Source organism: Vombatus ursinus, unplaced genomic scaffold (genome assembly GCF_900497805.2).
Source record: "Vombatus ursinus unplaced genomic scaffold, bare-nosed wombat genome assembly UNPS02005659.1, whole genome shotgun sequence".
In the NCBI taxonomy this organism is placed as follows: domain Eukaryota; kingdom Metazoa; phylum Chordata; class Mammalia; order Diprotodontia; family Vombatidae; genus Vombatus; species Vombatus ursinus.
In genome coordinates this window covers 24265216-24280157 of record NW_020945437.1, presented here as the reverse complement: position 1 = coordinate 24280157, position 14942 = coordinate 24265216, and the positions used below count along the sequence as shown (strand labels likewise).

Here is a 14942-nt window from a genome sequence, read left to right as displayed (position 1 = left end):
GTTAAGGCTAACACCAAGATTGTGAACCAGGGTAAATGGAAGGATGGTGGTACCCTTAACAGGCACCACCTTTTAATAGGCAAGTTTGGAAGAAGATTGCTTTTGTTGCAAAAGATAAGGAATTCTGTTTTGGACCTATTGTGTTTAAAGTATCTACAGGACACTCTATATGAAATTTGTAATAAGAAGTTGGTTACATGGGACCTAACTCAGGAGAAAACTAGGATTAAATAGAGAGATAATGGGAATCCTCTGGATAGAAATGATAATTGAACTCATGGGAACTGATAAGGCCACCAAGTGAGGAGAAAAGAGCACCCTCAACTGAAACATAAAGGACTCCTACAGTGAGTGGACGTGGCATGTTTGATGATCTAACAAAAGAAATTGAGGAGTGGTCACAAAGGAGAACCATGAGGGAAAAATGTTGCAGAAATTCCAAGAAGAGCAGCCAGGAAGGGAATATGGTCAACAGTGTTAAGCTTCAGAAGGATGAGGATTGAGAGGAGGACATTGGATTTGGCAATTAAGAGATCATTGGTAACCTTGGAAAGAGCAGTTTGATTAATGAGGTCAGAAGCTTAATTGTGAAGGGTTTAGAATCAATGGAGGGGCAACAGAGGAACCTAAGCAAAGCATTGAGAAGTGAGGGAAAAACAGGAGCAGTCAAAATGACATCTTTTTCCAGGGGTAAACTGTGAAAAAGAGGAGAGTTGGTCAGGGCAGAGCCAAGATGACAGAAGCATTAGAGTCTTGCTCTCTCCTCATGTTTCCTCAACAAAGATCTAGAGAATGCACTAGGTTGAATTCTGATCAGGAAAGCCAAGTAAATCATTTTGCCAGGCTTAGGGAGCTGGACAGAGAGGTATACAGATGCTGAAGAGGGGACTGTTAAGAGCATGCAGTGGCTGTGGGAGGTATCATTCCAGACCTTGGGGACTAAGAGAGAGCCTGGAGAGGGCATTAGGAAGAGATACCAGGGGATTCTTGAGCAAATTTGTGGTGCAGAAACAGTTGCCATCTAGCAGCTCTATTGCCTACCACTCTGTGCAGAGAGGAGCAGGTATAAGTGTTGGCCTTTGTATGTTGAGCACAGAACAAGTTCTGGACAGTAAATGGCAGCTGTGTGAGTGGCTCTGATCCTAGGAGCAGAGGACATCTCAGACCAGAGGGAGCTGGCAGTTTAGTTTCTCTGAACCTTCAGACCCTCTCTCAGCTAGCCAATAATGGTTGAATCAAGGAGTAATCTACTGAAATTCCCAGTTAGAAACAAACCAGTAGACCCAAACCTGGGTTGTGTACTTGCAGCACTCAGACCAGGAGAACACTGAACACACCTTCCACCAGACCACACCATTTTGGGCTCACTAAAAACTTGCAGGCCCTGGCTGGAGCTGTAAAAGCTTGTTGTAAGAGGACAAAGTTCCTCCAGCACTCAAAGTATATGCTGAGCCCAGTATTAATATAAAGTCCTAAGTCAAGAAGTAGCAAAAAAAAATATATTCTGAATATTAAGAGCTGTTATGACCACAGAAAGGTCAAGACACAAACACAAAAGAAGAGAATGACTTGGAAACCTCTAGGAGCAGCTAGGTGGCACAGTGGATAGAGCACCGGCCCTGGAGTCAGGAGGACCTGAGCTCAAATCCAGCCTCAGACACTTGACATTTACTAGCTGTGTGACCCTGGACAAGTCACTTAACCCCATTGCCTCACAAAAACAAACAAACAAAAAGAAAGAAACCTCTATAAGCAACACGTCAAAGATAAATGCAGATTGAAAAATGCAACAAGAATTCCTAGAAGAGTCAAAGCAAGAGTTAAAGTAGGAGCTAAAAAATTACTTTAAAAACCAAATGAATTGTACAATGAACTGTGATTTAATACAGTGATCCAAGACAGCCCCAAAGAACACATGACGAAAAATGCTGTCTGCGTCCAGAGGAAGAATTGATGTTGTCTGAATACAGACTGAAGTATATTACTTTTCCCTCTCTCCCTCCCTCCTTCCCTCACTCCCTTCTTTCCTTCCTTCTGTCATATTTGTTTGAGTCTTCTTGCACAAAATTACTAACATGGAAACATTTTACATGATTGCACATGTATAACCTATATCAGATTGCTTACTGTTACAAGGAGCGGGGGGTGGGTAGAGAAGGGAAGGATGACACTTGGAACTCAACACTTTTTTTAAAAAATCTTTTTTAAAAAACAAATGGGGAAAGAGATAGGGAAGAAAAATATGAATAGAGAATTAACAGCCTGGAAAAAGAAATACAAAGCCTTACTGAAGAAAATAATTCCTTAAAAGTTAGAATTGGCCAAATGGAAGCTAATGATTCCATGAGACATCAAAAAATAATAAAGCATAGTCAAAAGACTAAAAAAAAGGTAAAATATCTCATAGGAAAAACTGACCTAGAAAACAGACCAAGAGGGGGTAATTTATCAGGAGGATGTGCGTTCAAATCCAGCCTCAGACCTATGACACTAGCTGTGTGACCCTGGACAAGTCACTTAACCCCGAATGCCTCACCAAAAAAGACTGTCTGAAAGCCATGAACAAAAAATGAGTCTAGACTTCAGGACTTAAACGTAGACTAGATTTCAGGAAATCATCAAAGAAAAATGTCCAGATGTCATAGCACCAGAAGGTAAATTAGAAATTGACAGAATCAACCAGTCACTTCTTGAAAAAAATCCCAAAATGAAAACTCTCAGAAATATTATAGCCCAAATTCTAAGCTCCCAGTCATGGAAAAATAACAGAAAGGAGCCAGAAAGAAAGAATTCAAAAGTATGGAGCCACAATCAGAATTACACAAGATTTAGAAGTCATTATTTATGAGGAGTGGAGAGATTAGAATATGATATTTCAAAAGGCAAAGGATCTAGGCTTACAACTGAGAATAACCTACCCAGAAAAACTGAGTATAATCCTACAAGGAGGAGAAAAAGGCTATTTGATGAAATAAAGGACTACCAAGAATTCCTGATGAACAGAAGACCACTGAGTAGAGCATTTGAAGTTCAAACACAGGAGTTAAGAGAAACATAAAAAAGTAAATGAGTGAAAAATTATAAGGAACTGAACAAGGTTAAACTGTGTACATTCTTATGAGATGGGATACATGTAACTCATCAGAACTTTGTCATCACCGAGGGTCATAGAGGGAGTCTAATTAGACAGAGGATGTAAGTGTAATTCTGTTGTGTTTAAATGATCTCAAAAGAGAAATGGAATGGATAGGGAAGAAAAATGCCCTGGAAAAAGAAGGGAAGGGAGATGAAGAATGGGAAAAATTCTCTCACATAAATGGGGTGCACAAAAAGGATTTTATACAACAAGGAAGGGGCAGCATGTGTCGGAGGAAATGGACAGCACTTGAGCTTTACTTTCATATGAACTGGTTAGAGGAGAGAAAAATACACACATACACAACTGCGTGTAGAAACACATCTTACCCGATAGGCACGTAAGGAGGAAAGGGGGTAAGGGAAAAGGGAAGAATAAAAGGGAGATGAATTAAGGTAGGTATTGGCAGAAGCAAAACAGGCTCTTAAAGAGGGAGCAGGGGAAAGAAGGAGAAGAATAAGTGTAAGAGAATAAGATGGAAGGAAATACACAGTTGCAAATAGGATAATAGTAATAACTAACATTTATGTAGTGCCTGCTATGTGCCAGACACTATGCTAAGTGCTTTGCAAATATTATCTCATTTGATCATCCTCATAACAACCCTGGGAGGTAAATTCTATTATTACAGACATTTTGCATATGAGGAAACTGAGGCAAACAAATTAAATGACTTGCCCAGCTAATAAGTGTCTGAGGCTAGGTTGGAACTCAGATTTTCCTGACTCCAGGTCCACTGCATTATTTACAGTGCTACTGGTGAAGATGGAGGAGGTGACATCAAGGGGAATGTGTAGAAGTGTTAACCTTGGGGCAGCTAGGAGGCACAGTGGATAGAGCACCAGCTCTGAAGTCAGGAGGACCTGAGTTCAAATCTGGCCTCAGACACCTGACACTTAACTAGCTGTGTGACCCTGGGCAAGTCACTTAATCCCATTGCCTAGCAAAAAAAAAACACAAAACAAAAAAACACCAGAAGTGTTAACCTTGGTAAGGAGAAGGGCCACCTCATTATTAGAGTTGGAGTAAGAAGGAAATACTGGGAGACAATATCAGGGGCTTGCACGATGAGATGGAAAATAACCCATTGCCTCGATTTTCTTAATAAAGTATGAGGCTAGGTAGTCAACTGAGAGGGAGGGTGAAGGAGGGAGTTCTATAGAAGGCTTAAGTCAAGAAGAAGAAGTTTTCAGTAACTCCTGTGGTGAATATGATGGAGAATTAATTAGAGAGGAATATAAAGATTACCTTATTTCAGTAAATGCCCGGTTGAAATTAGGTAACATAAATTTGTGATAGATGCAGTCAGCATAATTCCTTGCCTTTCTCTAGCTCTATTTAGTAGCACACAAGTAGGAGTGGAGCAAGTAAATTGTGGAAATATTCTAGGGTTGGGATTTGGCAAGGCACGAACAGTGGTAGTACAAGGAAGCAAGAAATTCAGTAGGGGATAGTGTAAAGTTGAGCTAGTTCACTCAGAAGTATTAGATGGGGAGGAGAGGAAAGTGTACCAAAACATGGAATGATGGCCTAGAAATTTACTGACAGGTGGAGGGATTGGAGGTAACTGTGAGAATGAAGGGTACATTTAGGCAAAGCGAGGCATAAGGAAGAGGTGGAATGATCAGATAAAGGAATTTCAGAGTTCTTGACCATGGCAGTGGAACTTTTGTGAGTGATAGCAAGATCAAGGGTGTGACCATTCCTGTGTATATAGCTGAGGTAGAATGGCCATAGAAATTAAATAGATTGAAAAATTGATAAGTTAGGGTATTTGAGGGAATGTCGACATGGATGTTGAAGTCCCGTTGTCTAAGTACAGGATTTGGAGTGGAAAGAAGCCGTGAAGGAGTCACTGAACCCATTGTCAAAGGAAGGAGAATGACCTGGGAGTTTGGGTAGAGGAAGCCTTAAAGGAAGAGACATTGTTGAGATGGCACTAGAGGAAGGATCTAGAAGTGGCAATAAGGAGCAGGAAATATTACACTAGGACCAGAGTGAGTCAGGGGTATCAGATAAAGTATAACCAGTATATGAAAATTGGTCGAAGGAACAAAGCATATTTATCTTGAAGAAGAAAAAACTTAGTGAGGGCATAGTAAGTGTTTTCTAATACTTGCTGGATTGTCATAGGAAAATTGATTAGATTTGATCAGTTTGACCCCAGATAACTGAATTAGGAGTACAGAAGTAAGAGAAGAAGAGTTCAGCTTGATATAAGAAAAAACCTTGTACTGGTGCAATCCAAAAGTAGAATGTGCTGCCCTGGGAGGTAGTAAGTTCCACATCCCTGAAGATCTTCACATTGATCAGCAACAGTATTAAAGGAAAAGCAGAGTTCAGATGTAGGTCAGACTGGATGGTCTCAGAGGTCCCTTGCATTTCTAAGAATCTGTAATTCTATTTCCTATTTTCCTGTCTTCAGAGAAAACAAAGATTTTTTAAACAGGGCAGTCTAGTTGCTACTTTACTGAATTTAATGTGAACTTTTAAACAAAATTTAACAGAAGTTCATTGTTTCCTACACAATCCTCTTTTTTGCTCACAGAACCATTTTGTGTACTGGAATGTTTGTTTTGGTTGATTAAATCTGTAATAAAAAGTATTTTTTAAAAAAGGTTTGAGGAGGGGCAGCTAGGTGGTGCAGTGGATAGAGCACTGGCCCTGAAGTCAGGAGGACCTGAGTTCAAATCCAGCCTCAGACCAAACACTTGACATTTACTAGCTGTGTGACCCTAGGCAAGTCACTTAATCCTGATTGCCTCACCAAAAAAAAAAAAAAAAAGGTTTGAAGAGCCAAGATGGTGGAGTAAAAGCAGGGATTTGCTTGAGCTCTCCTGTAAAATGCTCCAAATACCTGTAAAAAATGACTCTAAATAAATTCTAGAGCGACAGAACCCTCAAAAAGACAGAGTGAAACAAATTTCCAACCCCAGACAACCTGGATGGCCTATGACAAAGATCTGTTGCACTGGTCTGGGAGAGGGACAGCAGTTCAGCTTGGGCTGCATTGGCACAGACCATACTCCAGCAGGCCCAGAGCAGGCCTCAGGGGATTGAATCACTGGCAGCTGTGGTGGTTTCCAGACTTCTCAACTCACAAACTCTAAAGTCAGTTTAGAAGGTCAGTAGTAAAGGTTTGTTGGGGTGGCAGCAGCGGCAGCAGCTGCTTCTAGAGCTCTCAGCCACAGGCGGTAAAGAGATCAAACAACTGATCAGAAGGGGATTACAGGGATCTCTTTCCTGGCAGTGAGGCGGGATTCTATTGCTTTGCTCTTACTTGGATCTGGGTGGCAATCCTGGGGCAAGAAGGAGCACTGGCATAGCAGAGCTTGTGGAGAGAGAACCCTCCTCACAGTCCCAGGGCAGAAAAGAGTGCTTGTGGTCATTCAAAGACCAGAGCACAGGCCAGAAGAGGAATAAACACCTCCCCCTTAGATCATACCACCTTGCAAGAACTGAAAACTTACAGGTCCCTAGAAGTATCTTTGAAAACAACTGCACAGAACCCTTGAAGCTTGGGACAGTATACCCTCCACACTGGAAGCAGAGCCCTACGTTAACAAAGAGTTAAAAAGTGAAGTAATTGGCTTGCAAAATGAGCAAACAACAGAAAAAAGTTCAGACTGTAGAATCTTACTTTGGTGAGAAGAAAGGTCAAAACATACAATCAGAAGAAGACAACAAAGCTTCTACATCCAAAGCCTCCAAGAAAAATATGCATTGTTTCCAGGCCATGGAAGAGCTCAAAAAGGATTTTGAAAATCAAGTAAGAGAAGTAGAGGAAAAATTGGGAAGAGAAATGAGACTGATGCAAGAAAATCATGAAAAATGAGTCAACAGCTTGCTAAAGGAGACTCAAAAAAATACTGAAGAAAATAACACCCTAAAAAATAGACTAGACCAAATGGCCACTGAAGAAAAAAACTCCTTAAAAAGCAGAATTAGCCAAATGGAAAAAGAGGTCCGAAAGCTCACTGAAGAAAATAATTCATTAAAAATTAGAATAGAGCAAATGGAAGCTAATGACTCTATGAGAAATCAAAAAATTATGAAACAAAACCAAAAGAATGAAAATAGATCCAGGAGAGATAATTTAAAAATTATTGGACTACCTGAAAGCCATGTTCAAAAAAAGAACCTAGACATCATCTTTCAAGAAATTATCAAAGAAAACTGCCCTGAGATTCTTGAGCCAGAGGGTAAAATAGAAATTGAAAGAATCCACCAATCACCTCCTGAAAGAGATCCCAAAAGGAAAACTCTCAGGAATATTATAGCTAAGTAACAGAACTCCCAGGTCAAGGAGAAAGAAAGAAACAATTCAAGTATTGTGGGAACACGATCAGGACAACACAAGATTTAGTAGTTTCTACATTAAGGGACTAGTAAAACCAAAAATCACCTACCCAGCAAAACTGAGTGTAATGCATTGCTTGTGGGCGGGGGGGGGGGGGGGGGGGTTTGGGGGGGGGGGGGAATTGATACTCAATGATGTAGAGGAATTTAATGCATTCTTGAGAAGCCAGAGCTAAATAGAACAAATTGACTTTCAAATACAAGACTAGAGAAGCATGAAAAGGCAAACAGGAAAGAGAATCATAAGGGACTTAAGTTGAACTGTTAACGTTCCTATGTGGAAAGATGCTATTTGTGACTCATGAGACCTTTCTCATTATTAGGGTAGTTGGAGGGAATATATATATAGACAGAGAGCACAGGGTGAGTTGAATATGAAGGGATAATGCTAAAAAAAATAAAATTAAGGGGTGAGAGAGAGGAATGTACTGGGAGAAGGAGAAAGGGAGAGGTAGAATGGGGTAAATTATCTCACATAAAAGAGGCAAGAAAATGTTTTTACAGTAGAGGGGAAGAGGGGGGAGGTGAGAGGGAATGAGTGAACCTTACTCTCATCAGATTTGGCTTAAGGAGGGAATAACATACACACTTAATTGGGTATGGAAATCTATCTTACCCTACAGGAAAATAGGAGGGAAGGGGATGGGGGAGGAGATGATAGAAGAGAGGGCAGATTGGGGGAAAGGGTAATCAGAAGCAAACACTTTAGAGGAGGGACAGGGTCAAAACGGGAGATGGGATAGGATGGAGGGAAATAAAGTTAGTCTTATACAACGTGACTATTATGCAAGTGTTTTGCATGACTGCACATGTATAACCTATATCAAATTGATTGCCTTCTCAGTGAGGGTGGGTGGGGAGGGAGGGTGGGAGAGAATCTGGAACTCAAAAGTTTTAAAAACAAATGGTAAAAATTGTTTTTACATGCAAATGGGAAATAAGATACACAGATAATGGGGTATAAAAATCTATCTTACCCTATAGGAAAATAGAAGGGGAAGGGGATAAGAGAAAGGGGGCGGGTGGTGATAGAAGGGATGGCAGCTGTCATGGGGTGGGGGTAGGGGAGAGATAGGGAGAAAATTTGGAGCTCAAAATCCTGTGGAAGTTAATGTCAAAAACTAAAAATAAATTAAAATTTAAAAAAAATTAAAAGGGTTTGAGAAACAAAATGGCTCAGTGGAAGAAGCACTAGACTTGAAATCATAAGATACGGGTTCAGGTCCTGAGTCTTCCATTTACTAGCTGTGTTACTGTCAGTTGCCCTCTGCAAACACTGTTTGCTCTTCAGGAAAATGAGGACAGTGGTATTTTTATTGTTCTCCTCATAGGGCCATTGTGAGGAATGCCCTCTGTAAACAAAAAACACAATAGAAATAGGAACAACTGTTGGGCTAGTGGAGTGATGTGTTTGGGAAAAAACAGTAGAATGCCAGCTTCCTCATGAGTTATAAATGCTTGTTTTTTAGGTATCCACATGGGAGAAGCAGATTTACACCTGCTGTCGAGATGGTGTTGTGCGCCGGTATCAGCTCTCTGACCTTTGATAACTCAGAGAGCTGAGTGATTGGCTAGAAACCAGAATCCTTCATCACCGGGGAGCTGAGACCCCACTGGCCTTGTGGGACCATAGACCCTCTACACTGGGCACACACAGCATGCTAGGGCTCTGTTCACAGGGCCAGAAAGACCCAAATACTGTCCTCCGTGTGACCTTTGGCTTGTTTCAGTCCACACAGAGAGCCACTTGGATCTGAGCAAACATGTAATTTCTATCTGCGTTAGCATCCACTCCTCCTTTCCCCTGCACCACAGTCAGCACATCCCCATTCCCTCTGTTCAACGATTAATGTGGCCCCGGGGATGCAGAAAGGGAGCCCCTCTCTCTGCAGGACTTTGTTCACTATGTATATGCTGTTCAGTTTTCTGAGACATCAAGTCCATTGAATGTACCTATGGAACCAGAGAATCAAAGCTAGCCCCTCATGAAGGAAATAAAGGAGAAGCATTTGGAGACATCAGGAGAAATCTTGTTTCATGTTTTCCCACAAGATCTGTTATAGCTCTAAAGCTGAAAAGCACAGTAGCTTTAGATTTGGAGACAGAAGTACCTGGGTTCCAACCCCAGATATTCTTATTAGTTGTGTGGCTTTGGGCAAGTCCTTTCCTCTGTCTAGGCTGCACTTGCTTTATCTGTAAAATAAGGGCTGAGATTCCATGATTAGTCAAACAAACACCAAGTATTTAAATTCCTTCTGTATGCAGGCATGGCTAGGGACTAGGGAAACCTTAAAAAAAATAATAAACCGTTTTTAGCCTCAAGGAGTTTCCATTCTATTGAGAGAGATAGCTTGTATGTAAATAAATATATACAAAATGAGACCATTTTTGGTGGGGGGAGAAGCACTAGTAGGTAGGGTCAGGGCAGGCTTCCTGTAGAAAGTGGTATTTGAGTTGAGCTTTTGGGGTTTTAACAGGTGGAAATGAAGAGGAAATGTATTCTAGGTATGGGGGACAGCCTGTACAGAGATAGGAGATGGAGTGTCATGTAAGGAATAGGAAGATCTGTTTGTACCAAAGAGAGCATTAAGGAAAGTAATGTCTGCTAAACCTGGGAAGGCAGGCTGGAATTAGGTGTGAAGAGCTTTAAATGCTTAACCCAAGGAGTTTGTATTTGATCTTAGAAGTAAAGGGAACCATTGTAGTTTGTTTATTCAGCATGGAAATGACACGATCAGATTTTAATTTCAGCAATGTCACCTTGGAAGTTTTGTAGAGGATGAATTAGAAGAGTGGTGGAGGCAAGAACAGTTAGGAGGCTGTTGTAATGGCTTAAGGAGGTGATAAGAGCCTGAGCTAACATGGTATTATAGAGGTAGAATCAAAAAGACTTGGCAATCAATTGCTAAATAGTAAAACCCTGACCTTAATGTCTACTCTCAAATGCTTATCTAGGTCTAACAAATGAGGAATTAAGGATCTAATGCAGAAGTGCATGTTTGACTTAATGTGTGTTAAAGGGCCAGAGGCTTGGGGTGAGGAGGGTAGAGTAATCAACAAATCAGTCAATAAGCATTTATTAAGCACCTACTATGTGCCAGAAATTGTGCTAAGCAAGCCCTGGGGATACAAAGAAAGGTAAAAGACCATGCCTCTTTTCAAGGAGCTCACAGACAACGTGCAAACCACTGTGTACAGATGAGGTATAGAAAGGCTACATCAGAAATTAAGGGAAGGCACACCATTAAGGGACATACGGAAAGGTCTCTGGCAGAAGGTGGGATTTTAGCTGAGACTTGAAGCCAGAGAAGTTGAGGTGGAGATGAGGAGGGAGAGTGTTACAGGGTTGGAGGACAGCAAGTAAAAATGGAGTCGGGAGATGCCATGTGTAGTAAGAGAAACAGCAAGGCAGTGAGGGTCACTGGATCACAGAGTATGTGGAGGGGACTAAAAAGCAGGAAGGGACAAGGTTACGGAGGGCTTTCTTTAAAAACCCAACAGAGGCTTTTATATCTGATACTTGAGGCAACACGGAAGCCACTGGAGTCTATTGAATAGGTGGTGACATGGTCAAACTTGTATTTTAGGAGGATCAGTTTGAGTGGAGAATGATGTACATTGGGAAGAGTTGAAGCAGGGAGATTCACTAGCAGGTTATTATAATAGTCTAAATGTGAGGACATGAAGGCCTTCACTAGGATGATGGCAGTGTCAGAGGAGAGAAGGAAGCATTTACTAGCAATGTTGTGAAGGTAGGGAGGAGGTGTTAGCAATAAATTAGCTATGGGCAGTGAGGGAGAGTGGCTTATCTGAGCCAGAATATTCACAAAAATAAACATATGTTTGATGAAAATGATGGGGAAATTGGGAAGCTGCTAAACAAGAAATGTGAACTCCACAGGGTTTACCCACAGGACAGCTCATCTGTCTCTAAGAAGGTAGCATTTAACTCCAAAAGTAAAGAGCAAGGAAAGCTTAGAGAGATGCAGGATTCTTGACTCAGTCTTACTGCCTTCTTAAGGCAAACAAGATGCAATTTTACAGTGACAACAACAGTCCATAGAGCTTCTGTGAAGATTATGGGACAAAGATGTCTGGTGCATCTCAACTACTCAGTGCTGAATGAACCACGCTATTCTGTAATAAAGACATGATCCTGGAGATATGGGCCAAACACTTCCATAGCGTTCTCAACAAATTGTCATCAATTAGGGCTGAAGCCATTGACTGTATGCCTCGGGTTGTAGACGATCCCTCTCTAGCCAAACTTCCAACTAAAGAAGAGGCATCAAATGCCTTCAGGCTCCTCTTGAGTGGCAAAGCACCTGGCACTGATTCTATCCCAGTAGAGAACTACGAGGCAAAGGGTTTCTTTAGCATACAGAAATGGACTGAAATCTTCCGGATTATATGGCAAGAGGAAGTTATCCCCTGGGAGGTCAAGGATGCCTCTATTGTCCATTTTTTTTTTTTTTTTTTTTGCAGTTGGGGTTAAGTGACTTGCCCAGGGTCACACAGCTAGTGCCTGTTATGTATCTGAGGTCAAATTTGAACTTGGGTCCTCCTGACTCCAGGGCCGGTGCTCTATGCACTGTGCCACCTAGCTGCCACATTGTCCATCTTTAAAAAGGAAAAGATAACGAGATAACCTGTGACAATCACAGGGGGATCTGTCATTGCTGGCAAGATTCTTGCCAGAGTCCTCTTTAATTGACTGATTCTTCACCTGGAAGATGGTCATCTGTCTGAGAGCCAGTATGGCTTCAGAAAGGACCAAGGAATGAGGACATGGTGTTTGCTATCTGATAACTCCAGGAGACATGCCAGGAGTACAACAAATATCTGTACACAATGTTTGTTGACCTGACCAAGGCCTTTGATACTGTCAGTCATGAAGACCTATAGATGATCATGGTGAAATTTAGCTGCCTGGAGAAGTTCATTAGTATTATACACCATTTTCATGGTGGCATGCTCACATGGGTTCTGGCTGAAGAACGGTGCTCTCACACTTTCCCAGTCACCAGTGGAGTGAAACAGGGCTGTATGCTTGCTCCCATGCTTTTTAGCATAATGTTTTGTGTGATGTCAATGCCTTCAACAAGGACAAAAACAGCATCAAGGTCAGCTACTGAAATGATAGTAAATTACTTAACTTGAAAAGGCTACCAGCCAAGACCAAAGTGAAGGTAGAGTTGGTATGCAACTTTTTGTTTGTAAATGATTGTGCACCCAGTGCAGCCTCTGAGGTTGAGATGCGACAAAGTATAGATTGATTCTCAGCCTCTTGTGCTAATTTTGGCCTGACAATACAAAGAAAACAGAAGTCCTTTATCAGCTAACACTGCACCAACCATACATGGAACCATGGGTAACAGTAAATGGGGAAATTTTGAATTCTGTGGATAAGTTCACTTACCTTGGCAGTATACTTTCCAGGGATGTCCATATAGATGATGAGGTTGATGCACACATTACCAGAGCTAGCTCAGCATTTAGAAGACTCCAAAACAAAGTGTGGGAGAGAAGTTTTAGTCTGCCCACCAAACTGAAGGTCTACAGAGGCATTGTGCTGACTTCACTGTTATATGCCTGTGAAACATGGACAGTCTGTCAGTGCTATGCCAGGAAACTGACCTGCTTCCACTTGAATTGTCTTAGGAAGATTCTGAAGATTACCAGGCAAGATAAAGTATCAGACAGAGGTCTTTTCTCAAGCTGAACTGCAAAGCATTTAAATGTTTCTACAGAGAGCTCAACTCTGATGGTTTGACCGTGTAGCCTGAATGCCAAACATATGCTCCTTTAAAAGACTTTTAGGGAGAACTTGCATAAGGCAAGCAATCACATGGTGGTCAGAAGTGGTGGTGCAATGATACTCCCAAGGTATCTGAAGAACTTTAGTATCAATTGTGAGAAAAAGGAGACAGTGGCACAGGCCCACTCAGTGTGGCATACCCACATTAAAGAAGGCGCTGTACTCCATGAGCAAAGCAGAATTGCAGTAGTACAAAGGTAATGTGAGCTGTGCAAACCCGGAGACATTTCTATTTCAAATGTGCTAATGGACTACTTGTGCCTGACCTATACGGTTGAGCCTTCTGAACTCCATTAGTCATAGCAGAAGACACCGTACCTCAACCCCAACATCATGATGTCATTGGTTCTCTTTGAAAACAAAGGATGAACAACAAGCTATGGGGAGTGAGAGAGAAGTTCAGGTTGACACCTAGGTTGCAAGCTTTGATGACTGGGAAGATGGTGGTATTCTCTAAAGGAATAGGGAAGGTAGAAAAGGGAAATGTTTTGGAGAAAAGACAATAAATTCAGTTTGGGATATGTTCAGTTGAGCCTCCTGTACTGTTCCCTTCAAGTCACAGAAAGAAGACAAAGAGGGTAGATAATGGTTCTTTAACAGGCTTCCTCTGGAATTGGCATATCCAGTTTTGCCAAGCTGTCATCACTCCTTGTCAGTGGGTAGGGAGGCTTGTGTCTGTCATTTCTACACCAGGGCAGCAGTGCTAACGAAGACCATGAGTTTTATGGGGAGAGGCAAATTGTCATAGGCATGCCTAACAGCCGTCTCTGGTGTCCCAGGCAAGGAGATGGCAGGGATTGGTTAATACATGAGGTCTGTGTGGGGCATGGAAGTTTCCATGTATAGAAGAATCCAGAATTCCAGGTAGTTGCCATCAGATGTCATTGTAGAGGGCAATTTGGATATAGAACACTTTTCCCTCCCCTTTGGAGTGGATGGAATTGATTTCCCTACTCTTATAATCTCTGCTTCAAATCCTCTTGTGAGCTTGCCTCAGAGGCTGGAGAAAACCTACAGGCTCTTGAGGTAGATCAACCTCTGGGTTTGGAGATTATAAAATTAGCTCAGGAAAGTTTTAATCTAGGGCAATGATCTCTGCACCATGTACCTTTTCTTCTCTGGAAAGTTAGAAAGCTTAAAAATACATTACTAACCAAATACAATTACCAAATTGTATTAAAAATAAAATTAACAAAATTTATAGCATTCTGAGCCTGAGAACAGACTGGAAAGCAGATAAGCCAGTTAAAACTATCAACAAAAATTCCAACTCAGGACACAATTAAAATTATCTTTCGTCTCAGAAACTATTATTAAAAATTGCAAATAACCAAAATGCAAAATTTAAAAGAGAAATGTAACGATTAGCCATGCTACCTATTGCATATATCAATAAAACAGAAGGGAGAAACAAAGATGGGGGTAAATTCATCATTGTTTCAGTGGTTTTTCCAAATAGTTATAACTTAGTCATACACTGTTGAATTCTTTGAATAAGCAGCAAACCAGGGAAAGTTAAAGGTTCTAACCACTACAGGGCCTAGATCCAAGTCTCCTAAAAAGCATCCTCCATGTGTTCCTGCCGCTGCTGCTGTAGGACTCTCCAACTCTCCACATACCTGTCTTTCC

At 41.4% G+C, this 14942-nt stretch overlaps 1 protein-coding gene across 4 annotated transcripts in view; it reads left to right on the top strand.

The window, feature by feature from the left end:
• The window catches only part of PAAF1 (proteasomal ATPase associated factor 1), a 66013-nt gene extending 56490 nt beyond the window's left edge, over nt 1-9523 (top strand). For all 4 annotated transcript variants that reach the window (XM_027848094.1, XM_027848098.1, XM_027848097.1 and 1 more), the window contains one exon: nt 8965-9523. In XM_027848094.1, coding sequence (XP_027703895.1) covers nt 8965-9042 — 78 coding nt within the window. In that variant the 3' untranslated portion in view covers nt 9043-9523. The remainder of the gene's footprint in view (nt 1-8964) is intronic.
• Nucleotides 9524-14942: the final 5419 nt, after the last annotated feature.